General features: G+C 40.5%; 1 protein-coding gene across 3 annotated transcripts in view; it reads right to left on the bottom strand.

The window, feature by feature from the left end:
• Positions 1 to 15809, bottom strand: part of LOC121527857 (ankyrin repeat and fibronectin type-III domain-containing protein 1) — a 253335-nt gene that overhangs the window by 63455 nt on the left and 174071 nt on the right. For all 3 annotated transcript variants that reach the window (XM_041814870.1, XM_041814871.1, XM_041814872.1), the window contains one exon: positions 7882 to 8001. In XM_041814870.1, the coding sequence (XP_041670804.1) occupies positions 7882 to 8001 (120 nt within the window). The remainder of the gene's footprint in view (positions 1 to 7881; positions 8002 to 15809) is intronic.

Raw genomic sequence — 15809 nt, forward strand, 5'->3', positions numbered from 1 at the left:
ACATTAAACTTTGAAAGGAGAGAACACACATTTCATCTCATTGCTGTGTTTCACGTTAACTGCACTGACACAAATGGGTGACAGTTGGCTTGTTACATGGTTGCTCTTTAGTGCTGAAGTGAAAAATACTGACTCAGACTGAGCTGGTATCTGTCCAAAATTGATCTGCTACAGTTACAGTGGTATCAGTTTTGCCTTGTGTGAGCACTACAGCTCAAAGCATGTGTTTAAATTGGTAATGACAGTGTTACAAAAATCCACTGTATTGCTACTGGTTTACCAACTCCCCTACTGGATAGGAGACCTTTAGAACTGCTACTCACTGATGGGTATCCAGTACTTGGGTGTGGCTGAGTTCACATCTTCTGCATACTTCGCTTGAGACCACATAAATTGAGCCTGAGACCATTTCGTGAAGCAGACTCAGGCATGGTGTCAAAGTATGGCACGTTTGTGTTCACACTGACCAAATGGGACCAGACTTTAGGGTCAAGTGTATACAGATGTAAACCCAGGTCACTAATATGAACCCATCCTGAGCTAGCAGTATAACTGTGGCCTTAGACACAAATGGTTGACATCACATAGACAACTTCAATGTTCTAATCATGCTATTGTGTTTTGTACTGTAGTTTTCCAGACACATTAACCCTGGAGATTAGCAGGATGAAGATTAACAGAGATTGTACTGCGGGAGAAACATTGATGACTGATTGAGATTGAAGTGGGAAAAGTAATTCTAAACAAAAGAGGAGAAAAAGTGCAAAAAATTCCTGTTTACTGGCCCTCACAGCGCTTCTGTTCCTCTGTGCTCGACGTGGGTGTGGAGCTCTGTTCTACCTGGGCTTCCTATCTCGATCTGTTAACCATTTTCCAAGACTAGCTTCAAACCACAAGCCTCCTGGGTCCCCAGCTGATTTTCTTTCTGCCTCTGACCCTGAACACAACCCTCACACACATACACAGAGTCACAAAAAAGGGGCAGAGGGGTGCAGTTTCCTCGTTGTGGTTGTGTTTTATCAGCTTATAAGCAACACATGGAGCCACGCTAACCCTCTGACCCACTGGCTGTCTGTCTCTGCACACAGACACACTACATTAACTGTGTTTTTTTTTCTCCTATACTCTTTATTTCCAAACATCTCCTTCTCCTCTCTCTTTCCAGCTCCACAGTCCAGTTTTCAGGGCTCTTCGTCACTCACTCTGGCTGTCTCTCTTCATCAACTTTTCAATCCGTCTTTTCATCCACTTCAGTCTCAATCATCCTCACTCTCTCCTCCTCCTCCATCCCTCCTCTTCTTACCTATTTCGGTCTCCTCTGACATCCCACTTTTTTTCCCCTCCCCCTCCTCCCTTCACCCTCCCACTCTCCTCTCTCTGTGTCTGTGTGCTGAGTTGAGGTTTGGAGTGGAAACCAGAGTATCAAATCAGAGACACACAGGACAAGAGGGAGCCAGCCTAATAAATCTCCCTGAGTGCAGCCCGCAGCATCTAGAGTCAGGAACACAGAGTCTGAAAGCATGCATGCCATGTCCAAAGCAATGCATGCACTGTTATGCAAATTAAAGCATAAAAACTGAAGCTGTATGGCTAAGTGCACAGCTAACTGCATTAATGTGTTATATAAACATTGGAGTGAGTGTATTGTTGTCTGTGAATGTTGGATTGAGAGTAGATGACCCCCAGCTGACCCAAAAAGCTGGGAGATAAGCAAAAATTCTCAGGTCAACTGGAAACTATAGAAGTGCCAGCAACCAAGTTGAACCATATTTATATTTCAGGCCAAAAAAAAGAAACAGTTGAAAAAAAAAAACCTAGCAGGACACCTGAAACTGCGTAGATAAACGGTTTGTTCAGAGGTGAAAGTTTCCAGTATCACTCTTGTGCAGGAGACTTTAAAATAACTCAACAATCTTATCGCTATGTCTAATTAAATCAGTGATACTTAATCTGCAGATCTGGAGTCAGTTGTGGCTCTTTTAAGGAAAATATAATCTCCCTGGAAAAACTTAAAAAAAGGGGGATCATGGTCTTTAGAAATATTTCATTGCAACTCACAGCAATGCATTTGTTTCCCTATAAATAAACAATAGGCTTTAATTGCCACGTTCTACCATAAATCTTATATTTTAGCCATATACAGTGATCAATATAATTTAGCTTTTTAATAAGATAATTATAAAAAAAACTCTTTAATGTCATTTATTGTCCTCCATGAGTTTCCAATATTTTGTCACATTCATTTTAATGCACTACCTTTACAAGCCTTCCGGGACCGGCTGTTGAGAAGCATCCCCACAGCGTGGTGCTGCCACCACTGTGTTGCACAGAGAGGATAGTGTGTTTGTGGTGATGTGCAGTGTTTGGTGTCCACCAAGCATAGCATCTTGTCTGATGGCCAAAAAGTACACCACTTCACCATGGAGTCTCCCACATGCCTTTTAGTAAACTCTGGCTGAGATTTAATAGGAGTGTTTGTCACATTAGGTCATTTTTACCCTTTATAGATTTAGTCTAGTTTTAGGTGACAAAAATTAGAAAACATTCTAGTCAAGTTTCAGTTAATAAATAGTCCTCACATTTTATTCAACAGTTTTAGTCAAAATATTTGTTCTCTCTGTTTGAATTCTGGTGCAAAATCATACCTGTGAGTTCTATGCACTTTTCAAAACCTGAGGTCCCTTCTTTCTACATTTAAGAGGCAGAGGAGCTAGGGATTCGTTGGGTTTTGACAGATGCAGCTAGAGTGGAGAAATATGGATTCTGAATGTCTGACTAAAACGAAATCACATTTTAGTCATGTTTGAGTCTCCATGAAGACAACTAAACTTTGTAGTCAAAGATCTATCTTTAGCTCTAGTCTTCCTCATGGAAAATAGGTAGTCGCAGAACATTTTTAGTCATTGTTTTAGTTGATAAAATTAACACAGGTGCTAAAGAAATTGGGGATCGTGCAAGAGAGGAGAAGAGAGAATAGAAAAAAAGATGTCCGATCTGTCCCCTCCAGTGATTTTCCCAAGGCACACCTAAGATCAAGCCAAAATCTCATGGCACACCATATTCATATCCATGGAAAAACAGCCTCTTCAACACATCTTACGGTTCGATTTGTTGCTGTATAGTTACATGATTATATAAATTCCTACGGCTAACCTAAACTTGCCCAAAGTCACACCAATTTTCCTTTCCACACCACTTTAAAATCACTGGTGTATTCCGTTAGTCAGATTGGCCACACGCTATCAATGGGCACTTATGCACTTATAAGCAGAATACAGGAAGAGCTGGGGTGGAAGTGTGTTGTAAAAAGCAGCTTGCAGAGGCAGCAGCAAAGAGAGCCAGACTGGAGCGGTTTATAAAAGACAGCCAATAAGCAAATCAGCTGGCTGTCAGCTGATAATGAGGGCTTGCCCGAGATAAGCTGATCTCAGTTACACAGCAGTGCTTGACTCCATGGCCTAAACTAACGCTAAACGCTCATTTGTCTGAATAATCCTCAAGTGTCAGGTGTTACTACAATTACTTTACTGCCCCAAATCACGTCAGTGCCTCTCCAACCTTTAATAGTAGATATCAAACCTTTTTGAATGGCTTAGAAAAAAAAACAAAAAGAATGCCAAATCAAAGTCCATACATACATCCCACTGATGTGCTATGGCATGGCCTTAAACAGGCAGTTTGTGTCCAAAAACCCTCCAATGTGACTGAGTTAAGAAATTCTGCAAAGAAGAGTGGGTCAAAATTCCTCCACAGTGATGTAAAAGACTAACTACCAGTTGTCGCAAAAGCTTGCTTGCATTTGTTGTCGCCAGGGTGGGCATGTCCAGTCATCAGGTTTAGGGGGAATTTATTTTCTCACAAAGGGCCAGGTAGGTTTGGGTGGCTTTTTACCCTCAATAAATGAGATAATCATTTAAAAGTGGTATTTTGCATTTACTCGGGTTATCTCTTTCTAATATTAAAATTGGTTTGATGATCTGAAACATGACAAATATGCAGAACATAAGAAAAGGGGCAAATACTTTTTTTACAGCACTGTATCTTAATTTGATTTTTTTTTCCACTAAAGAAGATTCAAATGTGAAAGGGACGATATACAGTTATTTGCAAGACATCAACCTTGTTTTAATAATACATGATTTTCTTTTCTGCCATATCCGGTAAAAGCACTACACTACCCACAATTCCAGAGTATCACAGCAACGTTTCTGGTTGCTGCAGCCCACTGTAACTCATGGATTTTAGCAAGCGGGTGACACTTTTGAAGTTTTCAGTCACGCAAAGAGTGGGTGGTAATTGTAGAGCTCTGTAGTGATGAAAGCTGGCACTACATACATCACCGGCCACCAGATCACCCAGTAAAAAAATTTCGGCTGCAGTAACCGGTTTCAACCTATAGAGGGCAGTCACTATGCATAGTATTAGCACAAAATGCAGAATTTAAATACTTTGTCCTCCAATGTCAAGATTTGGACCCTAATTCATCAACAGTACTACATGCCCGTATACTAAATATGCAAGGGTTGATCTGAAAAAGCAGTCTGAGGGATTAGTTACTCTTTAAACTATATCAGACTCAGTGTTCTACACTTTGGCTCCAGCATTTCTGTTTGTCAAAGCTTTTTGGTGTCAAATTCATTCTCAGGATGATGTCATTTTAAATCAGCCACAAAGCAAAAGTAAGACATTGGACATGCCAGCACAAGCAGGAATCTTTCCCATTCTTTAGCTGATCAGAATTTCTAAAGAGTAAAATCATAGCAATCTTTAACCTTCTTGTTTGTCCATCTCGTTTGAATTGACAGTTCTCAGGCACAGAAGTAAGGAAAACTCTAAAGAGAAAATGAACAAGAAAGACCTGGCAGTATTAATCGAAATTAGAACCAAATGAGGCAAGGGGCATACTGTCCAAAACCACTTTGCACCCGGGTCTCTTGAGCATTGCCCTCCGTTTTCCACCCAGACTTTGGTGCTTCTTTTTGATTCCCTTTGAGAAGAGTTCATATGGATTAGCACTCAGCTCCCCCTTTACACACCCAACTCAACTTAGTGCTAACTATAACAATGTGTGCTCATGAGTGTCTGAACATGGATATCAAGGGGGAAATTAGTCGTGCAGAGTTACTACCGCTCTTAATGTCTGCGTGGTTGTGTTTGGGTGGGTTGGTGTATCAGTTATTGGAGGCAGAGATTGCTTTCTCCTCTGACACTGAAGTTAAGATGTCATCCAAATGCAGACTTTCAATTTCCACCTGGTTCGATGCTGTGTTACAGAGTGGTGTTGAAATAGTTATGTATAGAGTTTCCTCTCCAGGCGTACTGCAGGGGAACTGTTCTGGGAAATAAAGAGTGCTTGGCCGACATGCGTGGCTGCCTCTCCATTGTACTCAGGGGTTTCAGCAAATGACTGGAACTACCTCGCTGTCACCATGAGAGGATATGGAAATTAAGATTTATTTACTGGCACTATGCTGGAGCTGTTTCAGTGTCCCTTTATAACCCAAGTACTGGATGTCTTCTGTGTTCGGTAAATGCACAGGAAACAAGATGGGAAATATGTACATCATGGACAGGAAGCCGTGTCGACTGCAGTGAAGTGGTTTGAAAAAATGTTCTCAAACTGTAGAATTCCCTCTATATCAGCAGAATATTGTGGTGAGATTCAATAGGTTTGCAAATCAAATCTCACAAGGCAGCATTTTTTCCAATGACGTCACAATTATACATAATAGTTTTCAATACTTATGGTTTATGATACTAAAACATGTCCTAAAAGGAAGGAAAAACCTCCTTATTTCCCCTTTAGCACTCCCTCCCTCCTACTCCTTTCTAGTCTTTCTCCTCTCATACCCTAGAGGCCATTTACTTTGATTACAAATAACAATAACACTGCAATTATCTTTTATTATCGCGCTCTCCCAAAGGCCCCGCAGGTCCTACAAACTTTGATAAAGCTAGAGAAAACGCCTCCTGTTTCAGGCTTATATATGGTCCGCCGTGGCTCAGAATTCCCTTAATAGTCCCACTTTGTTTAGATATCTGCCTGAAATCGACATAAACGGTAGCGGTCCGCTAAATTGATAGTAAAGTGTTAGGTCACCTGAGACTGCTTTATAGCTAAGTGCTGCTGGGAAGTTTCCAGACTTGTTGGTTGATAACTTCACATTTTCACATTTTACTTTCATTAAAGGCAGAAACATTCCAGCGAGGGGTTTCTTAAAGCGCTGTCTGTCTCATGGTTTAAAAGAATTCAAATTGGGAAAACAGACAAGAATTGCATATCAAATCTTAGACTCATTTCTTCAGTTTTACCTCTGTAGTGAGCTTGGCGCCACTACATCAGAAGAAAATGAGCAAAACCATTAAACCACTTGTCAAAAACGACTACAGGAAGTATCCAACAATTCCAAATATGCAACTGATTCATGGGATCTTCCCAATAGATGCTAGAAACACATGTGTTTCCCTTCTGACCGCCCTGATGACTGTGCATTCCAAAGGAGCTGCGCCGGTCTTGTCAGAAGCCGAACCGACCTCGTTTCACCTCCCAGCATCATGACTCAGCCCCCAACCCTGACTCTCTCCTCCAGGGGTCCCTTGTTTATTATGTCACAAAAGGCCAGTCACACTTCCGTAACAGTGGCTTGCCCCGGAGAAAGTCAGAATCCAGCTGTAGCTTAACCCCCCCCTTATTCCTCTTGTAAATGAGCATGTCCAATCTACCCACTGTGTTTCATTAAAGCCAGACTACATCAGTCGGAGTCTGGACTTTAAAGGCCAGGTCCCCCTCTCGAGCAACATGGGAGGAAAAAACATGGAGCTGTTCAAGTAAAGGACCTCACACTGCACATTACACTCCAAATGCTCATACACTTAACACCACATTTCTTTGGCGGACCACACAACGTAACATTAGTCTAAGACCACACAGTTGGTCTTGTAAGACCGACACAAGACCTCATAAGACCTCACACTGGGTGTTAGCATGATTCGATGGGACCTCGGAGAATCCCACACCTGTAACTTCAGAAACCGCAAAGTAACTCTGTTGAACGGCTACTGTAGTCCCCGCACAGCAATTAGAAACCTGGAAACAGTTTGAAACCCGTGACTGTTTGGACATTTTTGACATGACCAAATTAAGTGCAAAGGAAGTGTGAGATCCACTTTAATCCAGGTCTGTTTTCCCACTGGTGAGAGAAGCAAAAAGGAAGAGCCAAGACTACATAGCAGGAAGCTCAAGAGGGGTATATGCCAGATGGACAGACGCACAGCAGGATGGATGGATGGGTAGATAAATGAGTAGAGGCCAAGCAGAAAGAAGGGGAGACTGGGAAGGAGTCCCATGGGTGGGGACCGGGAAGGCAGCCCTCGTGATGGAAAGCTTTCAAACTCCTTTCATCAGCTGCCTGAGGACTGGAGCTTTACAAGAGCAAGATGAGCCGGCGCCACTGGAGCTGCTTGGCGCTCTTCAACGAAACCCAGACCCAAAGACAGAGCAGGAGCTTATCAGCACTCCGCCCACTCTCTGCCCACGCCCCAAACACCAGCCCCCAGTGCTCTTCAACCTCAGTCTTGACTTTGCGCACAGACACAGAACAGGAAGGACTGGCTGCAGTTGCATTAGAAGATTCTTTTCTGATTTTTGTGATAAATGAAACATTCCCCAAATGGTGCTTTTCAATAAGTTCATTAGATTTTATTTGGCCTCCATTGAGAACGCTGAAGCCTTAAACATAGGTGGGATGTGAGGATTGCTACTGCTTCAAGACATTTCAAGAGGAAGTAATGCAAGTATAGAAGTACTCAGAAATAACCTTCAAATCCAAGAGATCAAAGAAAATAGGATGAGGCAGAGTATGAGTTGGTCTTTAGTCTTACCAGTCCACGCTTAGAGATCTTCTCCTGTAGGATGAGGGTCTGTCTGAGGCCTTTTCCGTCTTGGGCACACGTTCTTTCAAGGAGAGACGATGGGTAAACTTGGAGATCCCAGACTCTGACCTATGAGGCAGAACAACAATAAAAGGTCAATATAGGAGAAGACAAATGACTGCTTCCGACATTGGCTTGATCACTGAGAAGTATTTTGTCCAGAGAAACTACTTCATTATACATTATACATGTCATAGTGCGAACACACCTAACATCAAAAACAACAAAAATCCACCACAAACATGAGCAAAGGAATGCCAGCAGTGATCACTTTACATCAGGTAACATCAAAATGCATGTAAACACATCCAAACACTCAGCCTAAGGGCATGATGGGAAATTCTTGCCCACATATACCCCCCAGATTTTAAACTGCAGTAGGTGGAGCTTTGATCGACTGACTCTATAGAGATGGATTAACACTAATGAATCAACAATGTCAAATCACTGACACTGACCAGCATCAGTTAAAATCATCTGAAATGTTTAACACTGAAACACCAACCCTCTAGTTTGTGAACTTCAGGCTGGCTGCAAGTAAGCACCCGAAGGATTTCGTATAAATGACCATTTCTTTTGTTGGGAAAAAAAAAAAAAAAAGTTAAAAAACTTGTTCAACAGAATGTTTTGGTTTGAACAGCTCATTCCTTTATAGGCACATGGTGGAAGTAGGGGTTCATTTGTTTCAAAAATTAATAATTAATATATAGGTTATTTGAAATCACGTGATCCTGTGATCCTGTGGTGCAGGAAGTGGGGGCAGCCATTGGGAATGAATGCACAACTAAAAAATCAAACGTGTGAACAGATGATAAATTATTGAGCGCACTTTTGATAACTGAACTAGTTTACACGACATACTACATTGAGTTTCTTCAACTATTTAAGATACAGTATGTACCAAGAGAACATATAGTTAAGCTGAGCCAACATTTTCTGAGGGCTCACCTTGAATTGTTGGCACAACTTTTTTAGAATTTGCCAACTAAATATTTTCAGCTATGAATATGTTATGTTAACTAAGCGGCAATATAAAGTTGGGCCCTTAACTCAAAAAAGCTGTGAAACTTGTTACTTAACTATTTTACATTTGGAACTCCTATTTGTTTTTACAGTGTGGGAATGGAGGAAAGTTAGTACTTTAATGCTCTAAACGGACCTGTATACTGCAATTATCATCAGAAAATTTCCAAATCCATTAAGTATGATCCCTTCATTTACAAAAAGTGTTCTTTCACATTTTAACTGATTTACTTGGCATGGAAGTGATAATTACCGCAAATCACTCAATCCTGCAGACCTTCTAGCATCTAGCATCGTCTAGCCAGATAAAAGAGGACGATAGTCTTGAAAAGTCTTGAACTGAGCTAGCTCCTTTTTGAGTGCCAGTTTCCTTTCCTCCATCCTTTGTTATTATTTAATCTACATTTAAAAAGCCTGGTACCCAATGAAGAGCCATTTGGGAACCAAACAACAAGCTCTACTGAGCTGAGCCCAGTGATCTGGATCTCTTAAAAGAGATGGATTTCCCATCACAATGAGCGAGACTGAATGGACATCAGCTGAGGAAATACAAGCACTTTTGAAAAAGGACCATACACACGCATTGTGTGACACTACTATATGGCTTTAGACAGAGTTTCTTTTAACTATTTTATTTTACTTTTGGGACACAAAAGTAGATTAAGAATGTTTTGACTTTTGCACTTTCAATGCTCGGCATAGTCAACCACTCAAAACACGGCCTTTTGGTAGTGTTTCTCCAAGCAGAAATCACTTCTTGCCCCCCAACGGGGTTTCTCTGTTGTGCATGACGTCATCTGCAAAGAACAAAATGATGCTGACAGTTGTGCATTATTGGGGTGTGTTGTGGATTTTTTTCTAGAGAACATTTTCAGTATAGTTTCTTTCATTGTCAGGCTTCAAACTTCATTTCAGAAACAAATGGCTGACACCACTGAGGGTACGTCTATATTTTATGTTTTATACGGGGACCTGAAAATTCTGACAGTAGGTTTTCTTTTGTGCTAAACATGGAATCATTGGCAATATTCTCACGAGATCATTGCTTCTATATCTAGTCCTTTATTGAAGAAATGATCTGAAACTAGTTCACCTCACTGTGAATTGTAAGTGTTTTTCAATCCAGTATTTCTCAGTATCTTATGTCACTGGCAATGAGTGATTATGCAATGATTTTCAAGAATTAAAAAAGGTTCAAGTTTGTATTTACAAGTAGTTTAGAATAAGTTAACACTGCTTCCTGCTCTTTATATAATTATATAGTTGCAAACACACAGAGGGACTGATATTTGTATCTACTGTGGGTTTACTTTGTGTAGTAAAGTAGATATTCCCTGTGCCAAAAACGTGAAAATGTTCATCCAAGATTTTGTATTTCAGAGAGAACATGGATATCTTTATTTTCCACCTTAAACTAAACTGAGTTTTGCAGAAATGCTCAGTGGAAATGTACACCAGCAAGTTGATAAACTGTCTAACAATGCTGCAGTTCCCACAGGAAACATTAGGTTTCAGGGAAAGCCGCATACTTCCTGCATAATTTTCTCCAAATCTTTTTCACAGAAAAAAAAAAAGTGAAGTCACACACATTTTAATCTCCTCTACTGGGCTGCCAATGTCCCAGCTCAACTTTTGGTTAAAATTAAAAACAGGAAATGTAATATTTCTTCCTTTCTAGCACGGGACACATTTGATGAGACTCAGCATTGCAATATTGCTGCGGTAACAGTGGGGACTAATCAAAATGTAATAACATTCTCTATCAAAGAGCCTGGCTCACAGCGAGGAACATTAACAGGGAAGAGTTTGTGATGTAAATTCTTACTACTTACTGAGCAAAGGTTTATATAAATGCAGCTAAAGTGAGTGAATAATGTTGAGGTAGGTTAAAGCAGAATAACACAACAAAAAAATGTAATTCTCTACTGCTTCTACATGAGCACTTTTTCAGTGAATGACAGAAGCTTACATAAAGTGATGCCCAAGCATTGTGCAGCACTAATCTTACACACATGCTGTTTCCATTCCATTATGAAATGATAAAACGTTCCTAATAATGACTCATACACACTCACATACATACAAAGATCTCCTCTCAACCTGAGCCAAAAAGCATTTTAGTCTCCATGGTGAGCTCCGTTGGAGACAAACTGCAGGGATGGTTGGATTGAGGGGAGCAAGGACTACTGGGGTGCACCCTGCCACTCAAACACAAAGCTTGTTTTTGCCATCACTGTCGTCAGTTTATGTGAGATGCTGAAGGAATAACAGCTCACATAAGGCTTTGATAAAACAGCACTGATGAAATCGTACACAATACTTCATGCTGTTAACTTTGATTACTGAGCAGTGACATGGATGAATGACAGTGCGGCAATGCGTCTAGTTAGGCCTAATTCAATTGGCCAAATGTCACGTACACAATATTTGGCATCCAGACAAATTAGAAATCCATATGTTCTTGACAAGTAGTCAGCTTCACATAAGAGAGAGGACAGAATGTCTGAGAGCTCTGTCAAGAGTAATGAGAACCAAATAAGATTTTAGACATTGATTACTCAAAGAACAAGAATAGGATTGGTATATTCGTTAAATTGTTGACATTTCAAGGTCCCTGTAGATGTAGTAAAGATAAAAAAACAAACACTGTCAAAATAAACCAGGCAGGGTTGATTTTGGTCAACAAGGATAAGTGTGATCATTTGCTGCCATTAAAAAAAGGATATGGTTTGGTTGTGATCATCAAATTCTGGTCTAACCATAACTGCAGACAAAATAATCCCCAAAAATCTAAACTAAAAAACAAGTAATATTATACTGTTAACAAGCCATACTAATTAATTAATTACCTTCTTAATTTATTACTAATCAAAAAATTAATTAATTAATTAAGCTAGCAAAATGTAACAGAATTTGGTGACATTTTGTGCAATTATTGAAACCAGACTGGGTCAAATTTCTAGAAGGGTCCAGGGGCAAGCTACCCTGGGAGAAATATTTTGACTTTTTCTTTTAACATTTGATTCAATGATTTCCTCTGTAGTAATTACATCAGAGGTATACTGGTTATAATTTGATTGGCTGATTGCAGTTTTTTTCCTGGTTTGACCTGAAGAAAAAGATATTTGATTGTCTTTTCTTTAAGAAATCAGTTATTGACATCTAAAGATGACTTTTTACTTCCACCAAGGAGGTTATGTGATTGGGTTTGTTTGTTCGTTTGTTTGTTTGTTTGTTAGCAATATAAATTTAAAAAGTTGTGGACGGATTTTGATGAAATTTTCAGGAAATGTCCAAAATGGCATAAGGAAGAACTGATTAGATTTTGGGACTGATCCGGATCACCGTCTGGATTCAGGAAGTTTTTTAAGGATTCTGTACTATTAGGAGATGGGGCTAATGGTGGAGCTCTGCGCTGTTACCACTTTACACCAGGAGATGGCGGACATGAGTAACTTCAATCCCAGTAGCATTTTTGGTGTGTTTCTATTCAAAATTTTGGAGTTTATAGAGTTTGAAAGATGCACGCCCAGTCGAGGAGACAAGTCAGAGTGTAACAGAGAGAAAGACAGCGAATTGTAGCGAGAATACTTACTATGCTGGGAGGAATAGAGGAATATTTACCCTCTGCCATGACTTCCAGTTGTCCAGTGAGACCATGGGTGAGATTGTCAGTGCATCTGTTGGCACCAGCAGGCAATGCTTCTGCCATGACAGTCCACCCATAGCGAAGCCAATGCTTTGCCTCACCGTGTTTCCACTCCACTGGGGAGGGAGTAATTGGCGAATACCGTGGTGGGGGACACATGGGGACGGATCCAGGAATTTTTTAAAGGATTCTTCACTATTGGGAGATAAAGCTGATGGCAGAGGTTTGCGCCCTCCGAGTGCTTTTCTAGTTTACCCTGTCTTCCATAGATTTTTATTCTTATGCTCATGATAAAACATCTACCGTCTATAAATATTTATTTAGAAAGATCTTCCAAACTGCAGCAAGTCACATGACCATCTCTGATTTTAACTAAAACTAATCACCACCAGAAAACTGTGTCAATGCCTTTATTCCACAATTTATGCTGGAGTTGATATTTTATGTTCTTTAGCCTAAATAAACAAAACTATACAATATGATCAATTTAAATTAATTTAATTTCTATGTTAAGTTTAAATCCTTGAGAAAAACAATTGGTGGTTATTAATACTCTGTTTCTCCTCCCTCATCCGTGTAACTCAGGAATTTATCAAATCACAGGAACAGGGACGTTTACAGCAGCTGTTTTCTCTCTAACTGCAGAGGGATTTATAAATTAGAAATAAATAAATAGCTAAATCAGTGACTGTTTCCACTCAGCTAGAACTGAAAAACTTTCACCTTGACTGCTGCTTTCCCTCTTTTGTGCCACACTATTTGGTGCAAAGATATGACTGGAATATTTCACAAATTAGACAATAACGTCGCATGCTATGCAGCCCATGCGTGCTTAAGTGACAAGGTGGGAGCAGGCAGATCCAGATGGATGGGCAGAACCTACGTGGATATAAGTTGGAGAAGAACAAGGCTTCGTCTTCTGTAGCTCGACTGTCTGAATCTCAGTCACACAGTTCAGACACTTGGTGTGTGCGCAGCATGGCTCATGTGCATGTATAAGTTCACTGCTGAGCAGACCAACAGGATGTCAACATAGTGAAAATGTAATGTTGGTGGAATGAATGGTGGTAAAGATTAGACTATGGCAATAAACACTCTGCCTATGGCGGAGCGGCATGGTCTAGGTACTTGATGGGAAACACTGTAAATTTCATAGATCATTTCTTCTGTTAGGAGGTGATGATTTAGTTTCACAGCATGTCTACAGTCTGCAGTGCTACAGTTGTGTCATTTGTTTGAAGTTGTGGGCCTGTGGACTGATGGATTTAACCAACATTCATTACTGAAGTGAATGGAGGGGGAAGTGTAAGCACTTGGGCACATTTAGTAGTAATAAGGCTTCATTACTGAAACATAAACATTTAAATAGGCTTGCTCTCACTTATCTCTCTGACATTTAAACCTTAATCTTTTATCATGGACACAGAGCTACAACTCAGCTGCTTCTAACTGTCCCAAGGTCAGGTTTAAGGCTCGAGCACAGCCAACCATTTCAGTAGCAGTCAAAGCTCTGACACACTCAGACTGCCTGCTTTTTTTAATGAAACCTTAAAGTGCCCTTTTATTCTTGTTCACATTTATTTATAGAACACAGTGATCAGTCTTAACCACTGATCCATGTATTTGGTTGTTTGTCTTCACTGCATCAGATTAAAATGCTTTTTCCTATACTTATTTTCAAAAAGGGCTAAAATAAGACACACTGATATATCTTAATTTAAGAGTGTATTAGAGAATGCAGTGACTGCCACTGCAGACTTGAAAACCTGTTTGAAACTGTGTTAAAATGTTGTCATGTTTAAGTTTTTGTTTTTTTTTAAATGTCCATGAGATTTAATGGCTGCTTCCTTGGCAAGGTCTCTCTCATAAAGGAGATTTTTAATCTCTGGCCGATTTGAAGGTAGTGTAAAATGAATTCGCCAAGCATCTGGCAACAGTAGTAAATGAAAGTTTCTTTGAACAGGCAGAAACCTTGGGCTCATAGGTGGACAGCCATCTGCCAAGACCAGCTGAACTGTGATTGTCGTACCAGAGAAGTGAAAGGAGAAAAAGAAAGGATAGATGAAAACAGAGTCATGGGTAGATCAGGGTACAAACAGAAACAAAAATAACTACAAATACTGGAAGCATACAGTAGTAATGTCAGTAATAAATGCAGATGCATTATTTCATGCTCTATGACGGTTTCCTAGAAAGACCAGCTGTTTCTCTGCAAAGACACTGTCAAACCCAAGTTCCCATTCAAAATGACCTCATGATCTGGCTTATCTAACCCCCAGTTCTACCGCCTCCGTTCCCACTCCTACACCCTTAACTACTGTTTCCTGACCCTACGCCAGCTCCTCCAAAGAGTCGGTTGACCTCGAGAACAAAGAGGCATATTTTCCCGTATGAATCACACGACTGGGGTGTGGGATTTTGGTCAGATGGCAAAGCAACCCATAATTGATGGTATTAAGTTGGGCTGGGCCGCTTCTTCTTCAAGGGCTTTTAATTGAATTAGTAGCACTGCCATGTGCATGCCAGCTACTGCCAACCATTGATGCTGAAGTCCCCTTTACATTAAACGTAGATTTAAGTGATTCATAAATAGACTCCAGGAGTGACTGGTGGGGATCATCATTGGTTGTTGTAATTGCCTAGGTTTAAACAGATCTAATATGTTTGGCCTGTGACCAATACTTACATTAAGATTTCCCTGTAAAACTTCAAACAAACTTTTGGATCAAACGCATGACACAACATGACCATAGGATAATGACTTCAATGCCATGAAAACACGTAGGATCATGACTTCAAAGACACGGGGGGCCAGTGGACACAGAAGAGGACTCAGGGAATCCCTTTGAGGGGTTTAGAGGAAAAACGGACATGCGAAGCAGGTGGGTCTCTGTGGAAGGGATCTGCTGGCAACTGGTTGCCTCTTGGCTCTCAGAGCGCCTCAACTACAGGCTCCGCCCCCTGCAGCTGTCTGTGATAACATCACCACAGCAGGCACACTGTGATGATGCAATCCCCTTAGAGGCCTCCTCAGGATATCCCGGCCGATTATACTCTCATCAGATTTATATTTTGTCTTTCATTTTTCCTGGTGTTGATTACTGTTTAACAAAATCTGTCAATGGATCGCTTGTTTTTTTCCGAATTAATCTGCAGCCTAAAGAGGATGCACTAAATCCCTACAAAATTAAATGATCCTGAAGTT

The sequence above is a fragment of the Cheilinus undulatus genome, linkage group 20 (genome assembly GCF_018320785.1).
Source record: "Cheilinus undulatus linkage group 20, ASM1832078v1, whole genome shotgun sequence".
NCBI lineage: Eukaryota > Metazoa > Chordata > Actinopteri > Labriformes > Labridae > Cheilinus > Cheilinus undulatus.